The sequence below is a fragment of the Talpa europaea genome (assembly GCF_964194135.1).
Source record: "Talpa europaea genome assembly, chromosome: X".
Classification (NCBI taxonomy): domain Eukaryota; kingdom Metazoa; phylum Chordata; class Mammalia; order Eulipotyphla; family Talpidae; genus Talpa; species Talpa europaea.
Window position 1 is genome coordinate 30,999,141 of NC_140081.1, and position 21,226 is coordinate 31,020,366.

The 21,226-nt window shown below is 46.0% G+C and overlaps 2 protein-coding genes across 2 annotated transcripts in view; one reads left to right on the plus strand and one right to left on the minus strand.

The window, feature by feature from the left end:
- Positions 1-7,312: 7,312 nt before the first annotated feature.
- On the minus strand, positions 7,313-9,775 carry NDUFB11 (NADH:ubiquinone oxidoreductase subunit B11; the record flags this gene model as incomplete). Its single annotated transcript, XM_084258299.1, has 3 exons — positions 7,313-7,529; positions 7,698-7,828; positions 9,569-9,775. The coding sequence occupies 3 exons, from the start codon at positions 9,773-9,775 to the stop codon at positions 7,403-7,405; spliced, it is 465 nt and encodes a 154-aa protein (XP_084114425.1). The 3' UTR covers positions 7,313-7,402.
- Positions 9,776-10,556: 781 nt separating this feature from the next.
- Positions 10,557-21,226, plus strand: part of RBM10 (RNA binding motif protein 10) — a gene marked incomplete at its 5' end in the record, with an annotated part of 29,748 nt that continues 19,078 nt past the window's right edge. Inside the window, 2 exons of the mRNA XM_084258473.1 lie at positions 10,557-10,626; positions 12,475-12,616. Of these exons, the coding sequence (XP_084114599.1) occupies positions 10,557-10,626; positions 12,475-12,616 (212 nt within the window). The remainder of the gene's footprint in view (positions 10,627-12,474; positions 12,617-21,226) is intronic.

A 21,226-nucleotide genomic window follows, 5' to 3' on the forward strand; every position in this document is an offset into this window, starting at 1 on the left:
AGATCAGTCACTGACCAGAATGGTTGTAATGAAAAAATTAGAGAATATTGAATGTTGGTGAGGATGTGGCACTCACCACCGGGGACGTGTAGATTGGAAATGAGCATGATTTACTAAAGCTGATCATATGTCTAACCCCATGAATTAGCAACTTTGTTCCTAGGTATATGCCTAAGAGAAATTACTGCATATTTCCATCAGAGATATGTACAAGAGACAAGAAGAAATAAAAGAAATCCAGGTTGAAAAGGAAGAAGTGAAGGGCCTCCCCCGGTGGCGCAGCAGTTGAGCGCTGGGCTGCGAGGCTGCCCGCGGCCTCTGCAGCGCCGGTTCGTTCCCCGGCCACTGGCGAGGGTCAAAGAGCCAAGATTCTACCAATAAATGAATACTGCAAAGTGGCAGTTTACAAAATCAACACACAAAAACGTGTTGCATTTTTATATACAAACACTAAATGAGAAGAAAAAGAATTTAAGAAAATAATTCCATTCACAATCACTTCAAAAAGAATGAAGTATCTCAGGATTAAGCAAGGACCTATACAACAAGAGGACCTATACAAGAAGAACTACAGCACATTATTAAATGATTTTGATCACATTAGTAAAGGATTTTGATCATGACTCAAGGAAATGGAGAGAGATTCCCTGTTCATGGATGGGGAGAATCAATATAACCAAAATGACCATTCTACCTAAAGCCATCTACAAATTTAACATAATCCCCACCAAAATACCAACAACATTCTTCAAAGAAATGGAACTAAAAAGATTAGTATTTATATGGAACCATAAAAGGGCCCAAATAACTAAAACAATCCTGAGAAAGAGGAAGAAAAATGGAGCATCATGATACTTGACTTTAAACATTACTGTACAGCAACAGGAATTAAAGTAATATGGTATTGGCATGAAAATAGACACATGAATCAATGGAACAGAATCAAATGCCCCAAAATAAATCCACATACATATCAATGTTTCATTTATAATAAAGCATGCATGGCTGTACAATGATGGAAAAAAGAGTCTCTTTAACAAATGTGCTGGGGAACCTGGAAGGCCACATGCACATGTGAAAGAATGAAGTTAGATCACTCTCAAACTCAATGCACAAAAATGAATTCAAAATGAAGGAAAGATTTAGATATAAGAGCTGCAATGATACATATAGACGGAAACACATTGGTGATATGTTCCATGACAGGAATGATGAAGATGTTTTTAGACTTGACCCCGATGGCAACGGAAATAAAAGCAAAAATAAACAATTGGGGATCACTTCAAATTAAAAAGCTTTTACACAACAAAAAAATACAAGTAGATTAAAAAGCATCTGACTGAATGGGAGAAGGTATTTCCACATTATGCAATTGACAGGAGGGTTAACATCCAACATGTATTTAAAAACTTCTGAAGTTCCACAGCAAAATAATAGTAATAATAACAATAAATGGGTAGTAGACTTGAAGAGAAAAATTCACCAAAGAGGATATCCAGGAGGCTAACAGACACATGGAAAAGTGTTCATCATTGCTTTTTTTTTTCATCATCATCACTTTTTTTTTTAAGACTATTTTTTTTTAAGATTTATTTTTATTTATTTATACAAGCACTGGGTACAGTCAGAAGCGTGGGAGGGTGAGAGAATTCACCAGAGCCAGAGGGGGGAGCAGAGCAGGCAGAAGGACCGAAGCACACTGCTGAGGGGAGCAGCGGGCGGCAGGAGAGGTCTGCGTGCCATATGGGACCCTCTTCCGGTGGCTGGGGAGCAGCCAGGGATCGAACCGGCGCTGCAGAGGCTGCGGGCCACTTCGCAACCCAGCGCTCAACCGCTGCACCACCGGGGAGGCCCTTCATCATCACTTTTAATAAGGGGGATGCAGCTAAAGATCAAAATGAGATCTCATCTCACATCTGTGAGAATGGTGCATATTTTTAAAAAATGCTGGAGAGGATGCAGAGAAAGAGGGACCCCATTGTATTACTAATGGAAATGTGAACTGGTGCAACCAGTTGGGAAATTGAACCAGATTTATTTTAAAAAACTGACAGTGAATAGGATGTAAGATCAGAAACCATAAAACACACAGAAGAAAACATAGGCAGTAGACTCCACAACACAGGCTTCAGAGATGTCTTTGTGGATTCATCTCCAGCAGCAAGAAAATATAAACAGTTGGGACTACATCAAACTAAAAAGCTTCTTATAGAGTAAGAAACCATCACTAAAACAAAAAGACACCTGCTGAATGGAAGATAATACTTGCACATCATATATTCGACGAGGGGCTAATAGCCAAGATCTACAAAGAAACTCATACAACTCAACAAAAATAAATAAATAAATAACCCAATAAAAAAATGGACAGAAGAGTTACATAGGCACTTCTCCGAAAAAAGACATACAAATGGCCAACAGGCATGTGAAAAATGCCTGTTCATCATCACTTATCATCAGGGAAATGCAAATCAAAACCACAAGGAACCACCTCACCCCTGTGAGAGGTGATGAAAAGTTGGGGATGTGATGAAAAAGGAATCTTCTCATTGGTGGGAATATAGACTGGTCCAGCTCCCATGGAAAACAGTATGGATGTTTCTCGAAAGATTAAAAATGGATCAACCATATGACCCAGCAATTCCACTCCTAGGTATCTACTGGAAGAATACAAAAACACTAATTGGGAGGGACATATGCACTCCTATGTTCATTCCTGCACTATTTACAATAGCCAAGTTATGGAAACAGCCTAAGCGCCCAAATACAGATGAGCAGATCAGGAAGATGTGGTATATATACACAATGGAATACTAGTCAGCTGTCAAAAAGATAAGCTCTTGCCATTTGCAGCAACATGGATGGAGTTGGAGGGGTGCTAAGTGAAGTAAGTCAGAAGGAGAAAGACAAACACTGGGCATTGTCACTTATATGTGGAATATAGAAAAACCAAATCAAGGGTCAGATAAAGCTGAATAAACCCTAGAAAGTTGACTACAGAACTGAGGCTATCAGAGGGGGAGGGGAAAGGTGAGAACAACGTAGGGAGGGGGCACAATGGGCTATGGGAGCAGTGTGGTAACAACATCTGAAGGGGGAGATCCTATAAACATAAATACTGTAAATCAGTGTTACCGCAATAAAAAAAATAAATAAAACTAAAAATGGAAATTCCATGTGAAATAGAAATACCATACCAACCATCTCACTCCTGTACATCTATCTAAAAAATGTGAAGCCATCAACTCAAAAACTGTATGTTCTCCAGTGTTTATTGCAGGACTATTTACAATAGATAGGACATGGGCACAACCTAAATGCCTATCAATAGAAGACTGGATCAAAAGAATCAAAATGTGTGGAATATCCACCCAATGGAATACTAGTAAGCCATATGGAAAGATGAAATAATGTCATTTATGGAAAAATGAAAGGAGGGCCTCCCTGGTGGTGCAAGGGGTTAAGACGCAATCTATGAAGCTTTCTGCAGTCACTGCAGCACAAGTTGGATCCCCCGGCTGGCCAGGGAGCTACCCACATGGCACAGCAGACCTCTCCTGACTCACCCACTGCTCCCCTCAGCAGTGTACTTCGGTCAATCTGCCTGTTCTGTTTCCCACTCTGTCTCTGCTGAATCCTCTCACCCCTTTCTCCCCCAGCACCTCTGGCCTGTACCCCAGCTCTTGAATGCATAAATAAATAAATCTAAAAAAAAATTACCAATCATTAATAAATGTGAGGTTTCAGTGGTTATAGGTAGGGGTAGGGAGAAAGGATCAAAGGGAATATGATGGTGGTGCAAGGGGTTAAGACGCAATCTATGAAGCTTTCTGCAGTCACTGCAGCACAAGTTGGATCCCCCGGCTGGCCAGGGAGCTACCCACATGGCACAGCAGACCTCTCCTGACTCACCCACTGCTCCCCTCAGCAGTGTACTTCGGTCAATCTGCCTGTTCTGTTTCCCACTCTGTCTCTGCTGAATCCTCTCACCCCTTTCTCCCCCAGCACCTCTGGCCTGTACCCCAGCTCTTGAATGCATAAATAAATAAATCTAAAAAAAAATTACCAATCATTAATAAATGTGAGGTTTCAGTGGTTATAGGTAGGGGTAGGGAGAAAGGATCAAAGGGAATATGAGGGATGGTGGCAGGGGAAACTTAATTTAAGAAATCACGGACAAGAATGTTCACAGAATTAAGAATTATTCTTAATAGCCCCAAATAGAAAACTACCCAAATGCCCATCACATCAGAATGCACTTAGTGGGATCTCTGCCTGCAATAGGAGATAATAAAGCAATGACGATGGACAAAGCACTGGATTACCAGAGTTTAGCTCCATCTCACAAACAGGCTGGATGAAAGAAGCTGGATGGGGCCTCCCTGGTGGTGCAGCAGGTTGAGTGCTGCGCTGTGAAGCTGTCGCAGCCTCTGCAGAGTGGGTTCAATTCCCAGCCGGCCAGGGCGATACCCACATGGCGCAGCAGACCTCTCCTGTCTCACCCGCTGCTCCCCTCAGCAGTGTGTTTCATTCAGTCTGCCTGTTCTGTCACCCACTCAATCTCTAGTGAATCCTCTCACCCTCCCACACATCTGGCCTGTACCCTGGTTCTTGTATAAATAAATCTTTGCAAAAAAAAAAATAAGTAAATGCGCTTTCTACACTTATTCATACACTTATCTGTATATATGTTTTAACTTGAAGGTTTAAAAAAAGGAGAGTAGAGGGCCTCCCAGGTGGCGCAGTGGTTGAGCGCTGGGTTGCGAAGCTGCCCGCGGCCTCTGCGGCGCCGGTTCGATCCCCAGCTGCTCCCCGGCCACCGGAGGAGGGTCCCACATGGTGCACAGACCTCTCCTGCCGCCCGCTGCTCCCCTCAGCAGTGTACTTCGGTCCTTCTGCCTGCTCTGCTCCCTGCTCTGGCGCTGGTGAATTCTCTCACCCTCCCGCGCTTCTGACTGTACCCAGTGCATGTATAAACAAAAAACAAACAAACAAGCAAATAAATAAATAAATAAAATGCCTCTATTAAAAAAAATAAATAAATAAATAAATAAAAAAAGGAGAGTAGAGGTGGCCAGTGTGACCGGGTCCCGATAAGAGAGGGGGGAGGTGGTATTGTTGACATCAGAAAGGGGGGCAGGGGCATAGATTTTAGCATTTAGTCTAAGTGTAGCCCTTTGTTTGACCAGAATGGAAGTTTCTGGAGCCACTGAGAGCTTGGTGAGAAGGCAAATCTGAGGTGCTCACCCCAAAGGAATATAAATCTGAAGGACACAGAGGCAACACCATTTCTCAAGCACATACTGTGCCAGTCGCTGCTCTTAGTGAAAAGATATGGCTGAATACTTGCTCTCAGGAGCTTATACCCTAGGGCAGGGGGTTCTAGTGGGATATGTTCTCTAGCTCAGTGGTGGGGTATGACTGCAACAGGCCAAGGTTTATTAGAGGGGGTGCTTGGTGGCTAGGATTAACTTCCAATCCCAGTAACTGCAAGCTGGAGTGTTCCCTTTTCCCATAGTGTTCTCTGCTTTGGGGCCTATCCAAGAGTTGGGAGATTGGGCCCAGAAAGCAGCATTCAGGGAATAACACTGCATACCTCCAGGAGTGCTAACGTGGACATCATTCCCACCTTAGTCACATACAAGAGGACTAGGGCACTTTCTGACACCGTAGCTGAGTGGGGTTATCACCTGTGGTGGTAGGTCCATCAGGCCATTTTCATCTTCCGGTAGCCAGTGGCTGGAGGCTCCTACACTCTCTGAAGCCCCAGGCAGAGACATACCCTCAGAAGGCAGCAATGAACAAGTGATGTGGGAATTTCAACATGTGAGCTATGGAATGGTGCCACCAGAGAGAGGGCAGAAATGCCAGGAATATGAAGGGGAGCCCAGCCATCCAGACTTAACAGGGAAGTAGGAGAGACTCACTGGAAAGAAACAAAAGTCAGCAAGAGCCAGGCCCCTATTCCATTTGCCAGATTCAAACAGACCCTGAAAGAATGAGCCCCAAGTTAAGGAGACAGCCTATGCTGAGAAAGAAAGTAAGGGTATAGGGGGAGGAAGACTTCCTTTTTGATAGAAACACAGAAAGACAGAAGGTGGGCAGAGACGGAAGTAGACACACATAGAACTGTTGAATCTTGAGTTAGAGACCACCCAGATTGGGGAAGAAGGGAAGAGAGGCATCCAGACTCATCAAGAACAGGACAGAGGCATAAACCCAAAACTCACAAACAGGGAAGTCAGGGAGCTAAGCATCCATCCTCGGCAATAGAAAAGTCCTGCCCTGACCTGCCATCCTCAATCCCCACTTGTCCAAAGTAGGTGGTCCCCATGTGGTAGCTTTTCTTTTTTTTTAAGATTTATTTATTTATTTATTTATTTATTTATTTATTTATTTATGCATACAAGAACTGGGGTGCAGGACAGAGGTGCCGGGGGTGAGGATTCACCAGAGACACAGTGGGGAGCAGACCAGCGGGTTGACTGAAATACACTGCTGGGGGGGAGCAGCAGGTGAGACAGGAGAGGTCTGCTCCACCATGTGGATCAGCTCCCTGACTGGGGATCGAACTCAGGCCGCAGTGGCTGGCGATAGCTTGATAGCGCTGAGACTTTAACCCCTGTACCACCAGGGTGGCCCCTCCGTTTGGGAGCTTTTCCCAAAAGACAACTGCCATCAATTTCTTCCTATCCTAAACCTCCATCCAGAGGAGCTCTAGGCCACTCTCTAAGAAGCCCAGGCTGGGCCTCCCCTGGTAGCGCAGTGGTTGAGTGCTGGGCTGCGAAGCTGCCCACAGCTTCTGCACCACCAGTTTGGTCCCGGCCACTAGCAAGGGTCCCACATGGCGCAAAGAACTCTCCTGCTGCGCCCGCTGCTCCCCTTAGCAGTGTATTTTGTCGGTCTGCCTGTTCTGTTCCCCACTCTGGCTCTGGTGAATCCTCTCACCCTCCTGCGCTTCTGACTGTACCCAGTGCTTAAATAAATAAATCTTTAAAAAAAAGAAGCAGCCCAGGCTATTCTGCCTCAGAGAGAGGCCAAGTGGAAAAACACCAAAGTGCCAGACATGTGAGTGAAGAAGCCATCCTGTTGGTCCATCTCAGCTGAGCCTTCAGAGGACTTCAGCCCTAGCTACCATCTGAATGCAACCACCTGAGACCCCCAGAAGTACCACAGAAACATGAAATACCAAACTGTCATTTTAGCAACTAAGTTTTAGACTGTGTGTTACATGGCAGTAGATGACCAGGTACTCTGGAAAGGCTGCACATTCCCCTCACAACAAAATCAACACCAGCCAGTCAGACCTTCAGTTCCTTTAATTAGGTGCTCTGAGGAGAGGGCAGAGTGGAGAGCAGGGGGTGGAGAAAGTGGTGCTTCTTGAGCTCCATTCAGCAACTGGTCAGTCTTCATCCTCTGGTAGCTGGATCTTGCTGGGGTCGAAGTAGTTGGATTCCATGATGGGGAGGCCATTGGCCTCTCGGTATTTCACAAGCCTCTCAGCTTCCCGCCGGGCCCACTCCCGCATCCTGGAGGCAGCAGCATGGGGGGAAGCATGAGAAAGTTGAAGGGACACCACTCCCTATCTTAGTTCCCCATTCTCCAATGGTACAGGGCAGCACATCCGGCAGGGCCTCCTCCAATCTCCACCCTGCCTCTGCCCCCACCCATCCCACTCTCTTGGACACCCCACGTACCTGTAGTCAGGTAGATAAGCCACAAAGGTGGTACCAAGGACCAAAACGATGGAGAAGCCAAAGAAGAAGACGACCCGCATGTTCCAGAGGTCCACAACTGGGTCTCTGTCATAACCGTGGGAGTCTGGGTTCTGTAGCAAGGAGAGGAGGTCAATGAGGGCTTCCCGCTACTCTGCAAAGCCGTGCGCTGGCCCTGCATGACCTGGTCTCCAATTTCACCTCAGACCAATCTCCCTTCCCTCCCTAAATTCCTCTCTTTCTATTCTTAGGACTTGTCAAGCTCCTTCCTACTACAGGACCTTTGCACTTGCTGTTCCCTCAGTCTTTCCCCCAGATCTGGTCATGGCTGGATGTGTCTCATCATCCATTTGCCATTCAAAGTTTTGGCTCCATCATCATTTCCCTTAGGAAACATTCCCTAGTCACCTTGTCTGTTAAGGTGAACTGCAAGAAACTCCATTTATAGATTTAGAAATGGTTGAATATTGCATTCTAACAAAATGCTGCCTTATCCCCAAGCCACTTTCCATCCACTTATCCTGTTTAACTTCCTTTCTAGCATCTACTAGTTTACCAAAGTAGCATCCCCCAGATCCTCTGTATCCCATCACCTTTTATTGTTATGGGTTACAAACTCTATATTGTTGATTTCTAATACTTTACATGTTTATTTTCTATGTTCTCCACAATAATGTAAGCTGCATGAAAATGGGGGCTTTATTTCATTTCCACACTGCTGAATCCCTAGGACCCTGAAGTGCACCTGGCAAACAGCAAGTCCCCAATACATATTTACAGAAGGAAGCAGGGCCTCTCCGGTGGCACAGTGGGTTGAGCACTGCACTGTGAAGCTGTCCGCCACCTCTGCAGCATGGGTTCGATTCCCAGATGGCCAGGGAGAGACCCACATGGCATGGCAGACCTCTCCTGCCTCGCCCACTGCTCATCTGCCTGTTCTGCTCCCCGCTCTGTCTCTAGTGAATTTTCTCACCCTCCCGCGCCTCTGACCTATACCCCAGTTCTTGAATTAAAAAAAAAAAAAAAGAAGGAATAAACATGCTATATATAACCAAGCCCCACAATCTGAGATTAATACCAATGAAGTACCTATTATGTGCCAGTCCTTTTCGCATACACAAATGTAATATTCCAGTGAGATGGAAAGTAGCAACAATTAACACTTTCTAACGCTGAGTACTTAGTAAGTGACAGCTACTGTTCTGAGCATTTTGACTCATTTAACTTACATGAAACAGGTATAGTATTTTATGTTTAAAGTGGTGTCATCCCTTCTCCATTTTGCAAAGACAGTGAGGCATCAAGGGGTTAAGCTACTTTCCCAAGGTCACACAGGTGAGTAACTGCCACTAACCCGAACATTCTGATTTCAGAGTCTGTTATGAATACAGCACAGCAGACATCGTAAACCTAAGTTCAAATACCAGTTCTGCCAAACATTTGCTTATGTGAGCTTGGGTGAGCCACTTAACATCTCCACGCTTCAGTTTCCTCATCCGCAGAATTAGTATACTAACAGTGTCTACGTCGAAACAGGGTTGTTTTCAGGGTTAGATGAGTTAACGTAAGTAAGGTGTTCAGTATTGCTGTTGTTAAACCTTATTGTTTCTATCGTGTCTTGAGCGCTGCTCACTTCAGGTTTGACACCTGCAAAATAAGGCCAATCTCGCCTCTGGCCCTGAACCGAAGATCTCAGGGAACTAAGAAGGAAACCAAGGTAGGGAAAAACATCCCACGTCTTCGAGGATTTCGCCAGTTGCACAATTCTCAGCTGCCCAATAACGTCCTCTGCCGAGCCTCGTCCGCCGGCCCCCGATTGACCCTTCTGCCGTCCCGTTTCTCCTCCCTCTCACCTTCTCATAGAGGTTTTCGTCCTCGGGATCCGGGTCCTCCTGCCAGCGTATTGTCGGTGCCGGCGTCCGCTTTCCCGCCACAGCGGTCGGGGCGATTACAGCCCTGGTCGAGCTGGACTCCCAGCGAACACCGGCGGCCGGGAACCCTCTCCTCGCCGCTACTACCAAAATGCGGCGAGCGCACAAACCTAACAGCCCGGCCGCCATGACAGATTGTTCTGCAGGCTGGGGGCGGGGACGGAAATGCGACTCTGCGCAGCTGCAGTTGGCTCGAGCGCGATCGTTGTCGCTCCGCCCTCAGCCGGTCGCACTAAATAGGTCCCGAGTCTGGACTTTGTATCCTAGCGAGGCGATGCATTGAGCAGCCCTCTTTTCCTCCCTCTGTCATGGCCTCACGGGAGCAACCATTTTCTTATTCGGTCAGGTTATGGCATTTGTGATGGCTAGGCCTGCTCATTTCCTCCGGGAGAAGAAAAACGGTGACATTTGGGCGGCTAGAGCTGCCGACCAATCGCACCAAGCGCTCCCGGGCCCTGGGGGGGAGGGGCGGGGCTTCCGCCGGGCGCCCTCGCTGCAGGAAGCCGCTTCTGAAAAGCGGGTCTCTCGGGATTGGCCAGCAGCGCCTCTGTTTCTCCACTTGGGGGCGTGCGCACGGGAAGTGGGGAGGTGGCAAGCACTTGCCAATCAGCGCGGGCCGGGGCTTGCCGACGGCACCCGGCGACCAATAGACGAGCCCGGCTAGAGCGCGCTCCCTTAGTAGGTGGATGGTGGTCGGAGCGCCGGCTCCCTTCTCGTCGTCGCCATTTTGTGCTGGGGATTGCGGCGGGCTGGGAGTAGGCGGCAGTAGGGTTCCCGGGGAGGGCAGCGCGCTGGGCGCTTCTCCCCTCCCCCCCTCCTCCCTTCTGCCTCCAGCCTTGGACTTGGTGGTGGCGCGGACCGGCTCCGGCTGAGGTGGGAGATTGGGAGGAGGTGGCAACGGGCCGAGGTGATGTCTGGGAGCCCTCCCTTGACAGCCCGGGCCGAGAAGGTGAGCGTCGACGCTGGTCGTGGGGGCGGAGGTAAGGGGCCGGGGGCGGGGGGGGGGACGCCTAGAGGAGAGGCGCGGGCGCGGCCTGCAGGGCGACTGCTGGGGCTTCGCGCGGCGGAGGGAACCTGGCGATGCGTGCTCGGCCGGAGCCCGGAAGGGGGGGGGGTGTCTTTTTTTCTCTCTGTCCTTTAGAGAACGGAGGCGCGTGCGCGATTGGGACTCTGGATGGGTGCACGCGGGTTGGGGGAAGGGAGGCACGGAGGGGAGTGGCGGTGACTTACTGTGGGTGCGACCCCAAACTTTATCCGTGGGAAAGCGGGTGTCTGGGACTCTGTTTACCCATGGGGGAGAGGGTGTCCTGTCTGCTCGGGGTGACTTTGGTACTTTATCCGTGGGGAAATGTTCTGTGGTTCTGGTCCTTATTCTTGGGTGGAGGAGAAGGGAGAACACCGTAGTACTTTGGTCAAGGTAAGTCCTGTGAGTGTGTCTCTAACTTTGGTCTTTATCAGTGGGGAAGGAGCCTTATCCATAGGGAGTCTTCTAGTGACCGACCCTAACCCACCTGCAGAGTAGGGAGGGAATGCAAGGAATGTGTGTATGACTTAGCGCCCTTTCTTTGTGGGGTGCTTATCTGTGACCCGGACCCTCACCCATCGAAAGGGGGCTGTGTGTGTGTGATTATGGCCCGTATTTATTGTGGGTTCCTGTCTGTGATGTTTGGCTCCTAGTTATTTGGGACCCGTGTCTGTGCCTTTGGTCCCTATCTGTTATGGATCCCAGAGTCCAATGAAGGTTTTGTATCCGTCTCATCCATTAGGGCCACTGGTTTTGATTCTGACTCTTACCATCTGGGAGCAGGTAGCTCTGGTTTCTGTGGTTTGAAGAGAAGAGAAAATTGGTGTGCGTGTATGTGCGCGCATGCCTGCGTGTGGAGGAAAGGTGTGGTGGAAACCTAATGTTAGGCAGGTACTGTTATTGCCTTGGCTTTGCCTGATTCCTCTTCAGAAAGCAGGGGCCAAAAATTCTGGCAGACTTCGGGTGACCCCTGGCTGGGTCACGTGGCTCTCAGGACTTCCTTAGTTCTCACTGCAGCTTTGACGGTTTGGATGAAGTGACCGCCCTTCCATGGAACAGTCTCTGAAAGGGCCTCTTTTTTGCTTCTGAAAACCTTGGGCCCAGAGCCCTGGGGAGAGAATCGTCTTGGGACCTGGCTGTGCATAAGAGACAGTGCTCAGGGCTGAGCCAGTTACCATGTGAGGGCCAAGGCTGTTTTGGCCAGGAGCCCAGGAGGCGGCAGCTGTTTCATTGCCAGATTAGCCCCTTCACCTCCTAAGATGTTCACCCCCTAAGATGTACTGTCTTGTAGGGGGCACCTTGCTGGGAGGATGAAATGGCACCCAGGGGCCCATGGAATGTACCGGGTGGGTGCCAGGATTCCCATTGTGAATTCTTGTCTCCATGCCTAATGTACCTAATCTCTGATAACTCATCTAACACTGACAGACCCACCCCCGCCCCCCAACCCTGCCTCCCCGCTTCAGGACCCTTGCAGACATATCCGAGCTAGAACCACTGCCAGATAGCAAAGCCCTGATCACAGAATGGGTGGCACCACCAGGTCTTTCTGCAAGATGTTCCGTGTCTGCCGGAGGCCTTGCTATTTCTAGGTTGGTGGACTCTAGCTTCACACTTGTGGGGAAAGAAAGGAGCAGGCCGGGAAGGGGCTGCCTTCCTGCTCCTGGTCCATAGGAGCACTAGGAGTTGGAAAACAACATCCCTGAACTAAGGGATAGCAGAGAGCCTTGACAGCTAGGCTTTCTCAAGGATGCCCTCTTTGCCCCAACTCTCTTGACTCCTTTCTTCCTTCAACTTTCCCCAGAGTCCCTGCAGGAGGCATCACCCAGACTGGCAGATCATGGTGGCAGCAGCGGGGGTGGCTGGGAAGTGAAACGGAGCCAGCGGCTGAGGAGGGGCCCCAGCAGCCCCCGCAGGCCCTACCAGGAGATGGAGTATGAAAGACGGTGAGTTATCTGCTCCCACCCATACCGAGCAGCCTAGGCTTGTCCCCTCGTGAGAATTGATCCAGTAAGGTGCTAGAAGGGGACTTCTGGACAGTGGAGGGCAGCCAAAGATTGGTTTCTTTTCAGCAGACATTTACTTGGCACCTGTTGTGGCCCAGGACCTATGCTGGGCTCTGGGAGTGCAGTGGTGAGTGAGACACATAAGACTGCAGCCTTCTCCTTACTCAGGGTCTCACAAGGGAGGCCACATAGTTTATAGGTGATTGCAGCTTGACGGATGCCATGGTTTGTTGTGAGGGTGGGAAGGGATCAAGAGAAAGGGAAAAATGAAGGCTGATGCCCGGGTTTCCAGTTTGGGATCCATCTAGGTATATGGCACCACTCACTAAGATGTGGACAGCCCGTGCAGGAGGAGAAGCAGAGGTGGGTGGCAGATGGGTGGTGGGTTAGAAGCACCTGTGGATGCTCAGGGGAGAGGTTTAGCTTGAGGTTTGTGGGACGGATGACAGTGGTGCCTTCAGTGTCAGAAATTTGCCCAGGATAAGTATGGAACAAGCCAGGTCAGATCGTGGAAGACTGCAGGGACAAGGTGGCCTGATGTTGGCATGGTACCTGATTTGGAATGGGAAGCTCATACAATTGGACTCCAGTATGTCCAAGAAACAGTTGGGGCACTTGGTAAAATACAGAGCTCCTGGGCCATACCCTCAGCATCCTGGTGGAGCACCCCGATTGATTCTAATGCAGATGATCTATTCCTGACATTTTAAGATTACATGGGAAAACTGACCTGACTCTCCCCGAAAGCCTGTATTGAGTGGGTTTATAAAAAGTGAAGAAGAGCTTTTTAAATACCTTACAAAGAATTTCTTCTACCACTACCCCTTTTTTAAATGTAGAATTATTAATACTTTGTTTTCCGGAAAGCGAGCCCTAATTTGAGATGTGGTCATTGTCTAGTGTTATTCAGTCTTGACCTTTAAAAATGTCTTTTGAAAAGCATTCATTTTGGGATGATATTCATTGGAAGTGCGCAATGGTAGTTTTTGAGTTTGAGTAGGTGACATACTTGTTTCAGACATTATTACCAAATAAAGCCAGTGGCTTTCTTTTGGCTTTTAAAAGACCTCAAGTTAAGAAGTTTGAGTCAATCATACTCTTCCAGTTCAAGGTAGGTTTCACTCATAGATTAGTGTAAAGCCTCTTGCCATTTAGATTTTTTTGTCTTTAATATTGAATTTTTTCCTTTTTATTCCCATAGCTATAGGCAGCTGTTTTGTCATGTTTGATATGTATTCTTCTAAAATATTTAGTGTTATTTTGAGTGGCTGTTTTCACAGACACAAATGGCAGTTAGAGCATTCTGTTTTGTGACCTTGGTATTACCCAGTGCTGCATTTTCAAGATCTGTGTGTATTGCCACGTGTATATTAGGGCTTTGCTTCTAATTGGTCCCAAGGATATAATGGGATTTGCCTACTGCCTTTACTTAACAATTCCCCCAAGGATGGATACCTGTTCATAGTTTTGGTGTGCTAACATGCATTACTTTTTGCCACATCATCGGTGCTTTCAGAATCTTCTCTTTTCCTACCTCTGGATCACAAAGACTCTTTTCACTTGCGGTTTTACCTTTCGCATTCAGTCTTTATTTAATCTATCTAGAGTCCACCTTTGACTGTGGTATAAGGTAAGTTCGGGTTTTATTTTCCTCCATGTAGTGGGCAGTTTTTCCAGTCCTACCTCCTAAGTAGTTCATTCTTTCTCAATTGATGTGCAGTACTCATCTTATCTCAAGTCCCCTTGTTTACATGGATCTGTCTTGAGTCATCTGATTTGTTTCATTGGTCTGGTCTGTTTGTACTTGTGCCAGACTCCTACTTTAGTCTGAGTTTTCAAAATTGATTTAGGCGTTTGTAGAGCTTTAGATTGAAAGTTTATGAAGTCCCTCAAAACACTCAATTTAGATTGTGATTGCAATGCATTTATACATTAAGGAGAATTGTCATCTCTCTTAAGTAGTCATCCAAGACCTGTATGGAGAATATTTTTAAATTTGTTTAGAGGACATAAAAATCTGAATAAATGAAAATATAGAATTTGTGTATTCTTTATTAAAGTAATTCCTAGATACTCCAGTAGTTTTCATTGACATCTTAATTGTCTCTTATATTTTCCAAGCTGGTTTTTGCTGGGTGGGTTAGAGGAAAGCTCTATCTTTTTTTTTTTTTTTTTTTAAGATTTATTTCTTGGGCCTCCCCGGTGGCACAGCAGTTGAGCGCTGGGTTGCGAAGCTGCCCACAGCCTCTGCAGCACCGGTTCGATCCCCGGCTGCTCCCCGGCCACCGGAGGAGGGTCCCGCATGGCGCGCAGACCTCTCCTGCCACCCACTTCTCCCCTCAGCAGTGTACTTCGGTCCTTCTGCCTGCTCTGCTCCCCGCTCTGGCTCTGGTGAATTCTCTCACCCTCCCGTGCTTCTGACTGTACCCAGTGCTTGTCTAAATAAATAAATCTTTTTTAAAAAAAATATTTATTTCTTTATGCATACAAGAACTGGGATACAGGCCAGAGGTGTGGGGGTGAGAGGAGTCACCAGAGACAGAGTGGGGAACAGAACAGGTGGATTTACTGAAATATACTGCTGAGGGGAGCAGCAGGAGAGACAGGAAAGGTCTGCTGTGCCATGTGGGTTGCTCCCTGGCCAGGGATCGAACTGGTGCTGCAGTGGCTGCAAACAGCCCCATTGGTTGCATCCTAACCCCTTGTACCACCAGGGAAGCCCAAAGCTATATCTTATCCCTGCTGTGCTTTCATTATTTCTAACTGTTCATTGTTGGTTCTGATTGTTTTTCTAAGCATTTGGTCATGTTGCATGCAAATCAGTCCTGTCACTTCTTATTCTTTTTCCTCACTAATAGTGTTGTCCAGGATTTTCAGTATCGTGTTAAATAGTATTGGTGGTGCTAGCTGCACAAATTAAGATTCATTTGGCAGGTTGTGACAGAAAGTCCAAAGAATAATGGTTTAAATGATAGGGTTTTTTTCCCCATAAAAGACACCTAGAGATAGGCAGTCAGTCCAGGCTTGATAGGCAGCTCCTTTTGCTGAGCCATCAAGTACCTTATGTACAGTAGGCTTTCCGAATATAACCTTTAATAAACCAAGGAAGTTCTCTAATCTCAGTTTGCTAAGACTGATCAGAAATGAGCACTGAACATCATAAAAATCACATGCTTTCCCCCCTTGTATTTATTATTATTATTATTATAAATTTTTTTATACATACAAGAACTGGGGTGTAGGCCAGAGGTGTAGGGGGTGAGAGGATTCACCAGAGACAGAGCAGGGAGCAGAACAGGCGGATCCACTGAAATACACTGCTGAGGGGTGCAGTGGGCGGGACAGGAGAGGTCTGCTGCGCCATGTAGGTAAGCTCCCTAGCTGGGGATTGAACTCATGCCACAGTGGCTGGTGATAGCTTCATAGCGCTGAGACTTCAACCCCTCTGCCACCAGGGAGGTCCCCCTTGTATTTATTAATTTCATAATTTGTACATCTTTGTAATTTTTTTTTCTCATCCTTGTCATTCTTGGCATACACCCTCCTTGATCATGGTGTGTATAAATGTTTACTTTTTAAAAAAGATTTATTTATACAAGAACCGGGGTACAGGCCAGAGGCCTGGGAGGGTAAGAGAATTCACCATAGACGGAGCAGGGAGCAGAACAGGCAGATGGACCGAAAACATTGCTGAGGGGAGCAGCGGGCTAGACAGGAGAGGTCTACCGTGCCTTGTGGGTATCTCCCTGACCGGCCAGGAATTGAACCCTCACTGCAGAGGCTGCGGGGGGTGCTAAATATGTTTACTTTTTTAAAAAAAAAAATTATGCATCTACTAGCCAGGGTGCAGGCCAGAGGTGTGGGGGTGAGAGGACTCACCAGAGACAGAGTGGGGAGCAGAACAGGTGGACTGACTGAAATACACTGCCAAGGGGAGCAGTGGGCGAAACAGGAGAGGTCTGCTGTGCTGTGTGGGTCTCCTCCCTGGCCGGGGATCAAACTCATGTTACAGTAGCTGCAGATTGCTTGCCTCTTAGTGCTGACGCTTAACCCCTTGTGCCACCAGGGAGGCCCCTGATAGGTTTACTTTTTATTTTGAAAAAAATTCAGATTTACAGAAAAGTTGCATGTATAATGAAAGTGCCTGTATCCTTTACCCTGAAACACTAAATTATAAACGTTTTACCACAATTCCCTCTCCCCTCCCCTTCTTCCTCCTTTGTATGTAACATTTTTTCTGAGTCATTTGGTTTAGTAGGTATGATTCTTTCAGTGCTATAGCAGGAATGGTCTAAGAATAAGGACTTTCTCTTATGTAACTACAATATACTTACCAATACTAGGAAATTTAACACTGACACAATACTTTCATATAAAGTTCATATATAGTTGTCATCAATTGTCTCAGTAATGTCCTTTTCTGTAATCCAGGTGTTTTTCCCTAATGCATGATCCAATCCAAGAGGAGCACACATTGCATTGAATGATTTTGTAATTATAGTCTCCTTTGATTTGAAACAGTTACTCAATTGTTCTTTGTCTTTTGTGACCTTGACATGTTTTCAGACTACAAGCGAGTTATTTTGTAGATATTTCACAGTTTGAGATTTTCTAACATTTACTCATGAATTTTTGGCAAAAAAATTATGTGTATGTTTTGGAAGCATTTATTTGATTAGGTATTGTATTATTTAGGTTATTTGCATCTGTGGCCATAGTGAACTGGTCCAATAAATATTTTCTAGAATGTATCTGATATTGAATCAAGGTAGCCTCATCACATGAATTGGGCAGTTTTTGCTATTTCTCTCTTTATTGGAAAAAACTATGTAAGAATAGTAGAAGGTCGGTAAAACTCACCTTTAAAAGTGCCTGGAGTTTTATTTTATTACCATTTTGTGTATTTCTGCCAACTTTGGCATTTTATGTTTTCCAGAAAAATACTCATTTTGTGGACTTCCTCATATGTTATGATTCAGTCTGGCCCTCTAAGAAATGTATTAGGAACAGGGCCTGCCTTTGGAAGGTAACTAGACAAAGTACCCTGAAGCCAATGAAAAATATTCCTTACTACCCAAAGCTATTCCCTTCCTGAGTTTACATAGCAAGAGTTCAATACCCAAATGTATTTGGCTTACATGCTGAGTGTCAAGAGTTTAGGATTTCATCTGAAATTTATTCAAATCTATTTGGTTCTTAAATTCTGATGACTAGAGTTCAAATAGTGAGGGGTATCTCTGGTAAATGAACACGAAAAGACATTGTTTGTATCAAAAACCTTTTTTTTTTTAAAAAAAAAAAAAAAAGATTTATTTTGGGGCCTCCCCGGAGGTGCAGCGGGTTGAGCGCAGCACTGTGAAGCTGTCCATAGCCTCTGCAGCACAGGTTCGATTCCTGGCCAGCCAGGAAGATTCCCACATGCTGCGGCAGACCTCTCCTATCGCATCCGCTGCTCCCCTCAGCAGTGCTTTCTGTCTGCCTGTCCTGCTCCCCACTCTGTCTCCAGTGAATCCTCTTACCCTCCCGCACCTCTGGCCTCTACCCCAGCTATTGTATAAACAAAAAAATAAATCTTAAAAAAATAAATAAATAGATTTATTTTGTTTATGCATACAAGAACTGGGGGAGCAGAACAGGAAGATGTACTGAAATATACTGCTGAGGGGAGCAGCAGGCTAGACAGGAGAGGTCTGCTGCTCCATGTGGGTTAGCTCCCTGGCCGGCAGGCTATGGAACTTGTGCTGCAGTGGCTGCCAATAGCTTGAGAGCACTGTCTTTAACCCCCGTGCCACTAGGGAGGCCCTCAAAAACCTTTTTTTTAAAAAACCCTCTTATCAGCCACTTCTTGTCTAGGTGTTTATTATAAGAGCAATTTGGGTTAAAAGATACTTTACCCATTTGTTAATTATCTTTTAGCTTTATGGTGTTTCGTCATTTAATTATGAAATTTCAAGCAAATAGCAAAGCTGAGGGCCTCCCTTGGTGGCGCAGGCGGTTGAGCGCAGCGCTGTGAAGCTCTCCACAGCCTCTCTGGTTCCATCCCGGCTGGCCGGCGAGGATCCCACATGGCGCCGCAGACCTCTCCTGTCGCGCCCACTGCTCCCCTCAGCAGTGTATTTCATCAGTCTGCCTGTTCTGTTCCCCGCTCTGTCTCTGGTGAATCCTCTCACCCTCCCGCACATCTGGCCTGTACCCCAGCTCTTATATAAATAAATAAATAAATCTTTTTTAAAAATCAAAGCTGAAAGAATTTTGTGGTGAATGCCTTTATACCCATCCATGACATTCCACTATTAACATTTCACTATACGTGCCATGTTACGTGTTCATTTATTTATGATAGTTTTTACACTCTGGATATTTTCATTTTTTTTTTTCAAGAGGCATGTATTTTTATTTTTTTGTTTGTTTGTTTGTTTATACATGCACTGGGTACAGTCAGAAGCGCGGGAAGGTGAGAGAATTCACCAGAGCCAGAGCAGGGAGCAGAGCAGGCAGACTGACGAAGTACACTGCTGAGGGGAGCAGCAGGCGGCAGGAGAGGTCTGCGTGCCATGTGGGACCCTCCTCTGGTGGCCGGGGAGCAGCCGGGGATCGAACCGGCACCGCAGAGGCCGCGGGCAGCTTCGCAACCCAGCGCTCAATGGCTGCGCCACCGGGGAGGCCCTATTGTCAATTTTTTTGAAGCTAGATTCCGTTTTTTTCCTTTTATGACTTATGCTTTTTTGCTTAAAAAGGCCTTACCCATACTTGAGGTGATCAGGTTTTTTCCTTAGATTTTCTTTCCAATATTTTTATGGTTTCTATTCTGTAATTTAAATTTTTGATGTAATTTGGTATAAGAAATGAGGTAGATAAAGAACTTAATTTTTTTTCGGGTCAAAAGCTTACTGTAAGAACCAGATAGTGAATACTTTTTGGCATTGCAGACCATGTAGTCTCTGGTGCTGCTCCATGACTGGAAGCAGCCACAGACTTTGTAAATGAATGTCCATAGCTGTGTTCCACGAAAACTTAGAGGTGATGGGATTTGGCCCACCTGCTGTAGTTTGTGGATCCCTGCACCAGACAGTTGTTACAACTAGTATTCATTGGCTAATCCATTTACCCCCACTCTTTTTTGGCTTAGTCTGCATTTTACATGTGTGTTTTTGTATACTGTGAACTCTGGACATTTTCACTGATCTGTCCATTCATGTTTTAATTGTTTTACCTTTGTAAGAAGTTTTAATATTTGGTGCGATTCCTCTCCCCCTCATCAGTCTTTTTTTACGCAGAATTTTTCCTGACAGTTCTAGTTGTTTCTTATCTTTTGCTGCTATAAACAGTACTTACTGTAGTACATAATGTTTTTGTACATGTGCAGGTATATCTACATTAAATTCCTAGGAGAATTGTGGGTCAGAGGATATATGGATTTTTGGTTTTGCAGGCTATTGCCAACTTCTCCTCCATAGGGATTGTTTCATTTTCACTCCTACCAGCAATACAAGAATGCCTATTTCCCACACATCCTTGCCAACAGTTTGTTGTCAAATATTTGTACTTTTGAAGACTTATTGAGTTAAAAACATTCTGCCACAAATCTTCCCTTACAGAAGAGTTCCAAATAGTATATGTAGATTCTCCCCACTCCAGGAGGTAGAACTTAATTTTCCTTCTCTTATGTGTGGGCTGTTCTTTGTGACTTGCTTCTAAAGTATAGAACCGGAAAAAGATAAACCTTACAGTGGAGAAGAAACCTCGCAGATCCCACCATAACCAGATGATCAAGATCAGCTTCACCAATGATAAGTCATAATGACATCATGTGTCCTTGGTGTTTTTCTGCAATCACAATCAAAGGGTAGCTCGCCTGTATAGTAGTCCCCCCACCAAAAAAAAAAAAAATCCCATAATCTCTATAACCTCCAGTTTAATCACAGGAACACATCAGACAAACCCCAGTTGAGGCACATTCTACAAAAAATGTGAGCACTCTTCAAAACTGTCCAGGTCATTCAAAAAAAAAAAAAAAAACAGACAAAAGACAAACAGCAACAAAAACAAGGAAGACTGGGAAGTTTTTCATAAACCAGAGGAGACTAAGGGATTGTAATGACTAAATGAAATATGATATCCTGGATTCAATCCTGAAACAAAGAGGATATTAGTGGAAAAAATGGTGAAATCCTAATGAGGTCTATATTTAAATAACTTCTTAAGTTTTTTTTTTTTTTTTTAAAGATTTATTTTACTTATACATACAAGAGCTGGGGTGTAGGCCAGAGGTGTGGGTTGGGGGTGAGAGGATTTACCAGAGATGTGGGGAGCAGAACAGGGAGATCTACTAAAATATACTGCTGAGGGGAGCAGCTGGCAAGAGAGAAGTCTGCTGCGCCATGTGGGTCAGCTTCCTGGCCAGGGATCCCACTCGTGCTACAGTGGCTGCCGAAAGATTCGTAGTACTGAGACTTAACCCCTTGAGCCACCAGGAAGGCCCTTTAACGTCTTAGTTTTGACAACTGTACCTTCTGTTAACATCAAGGGAAGCTGGGTGGAGCATATTTG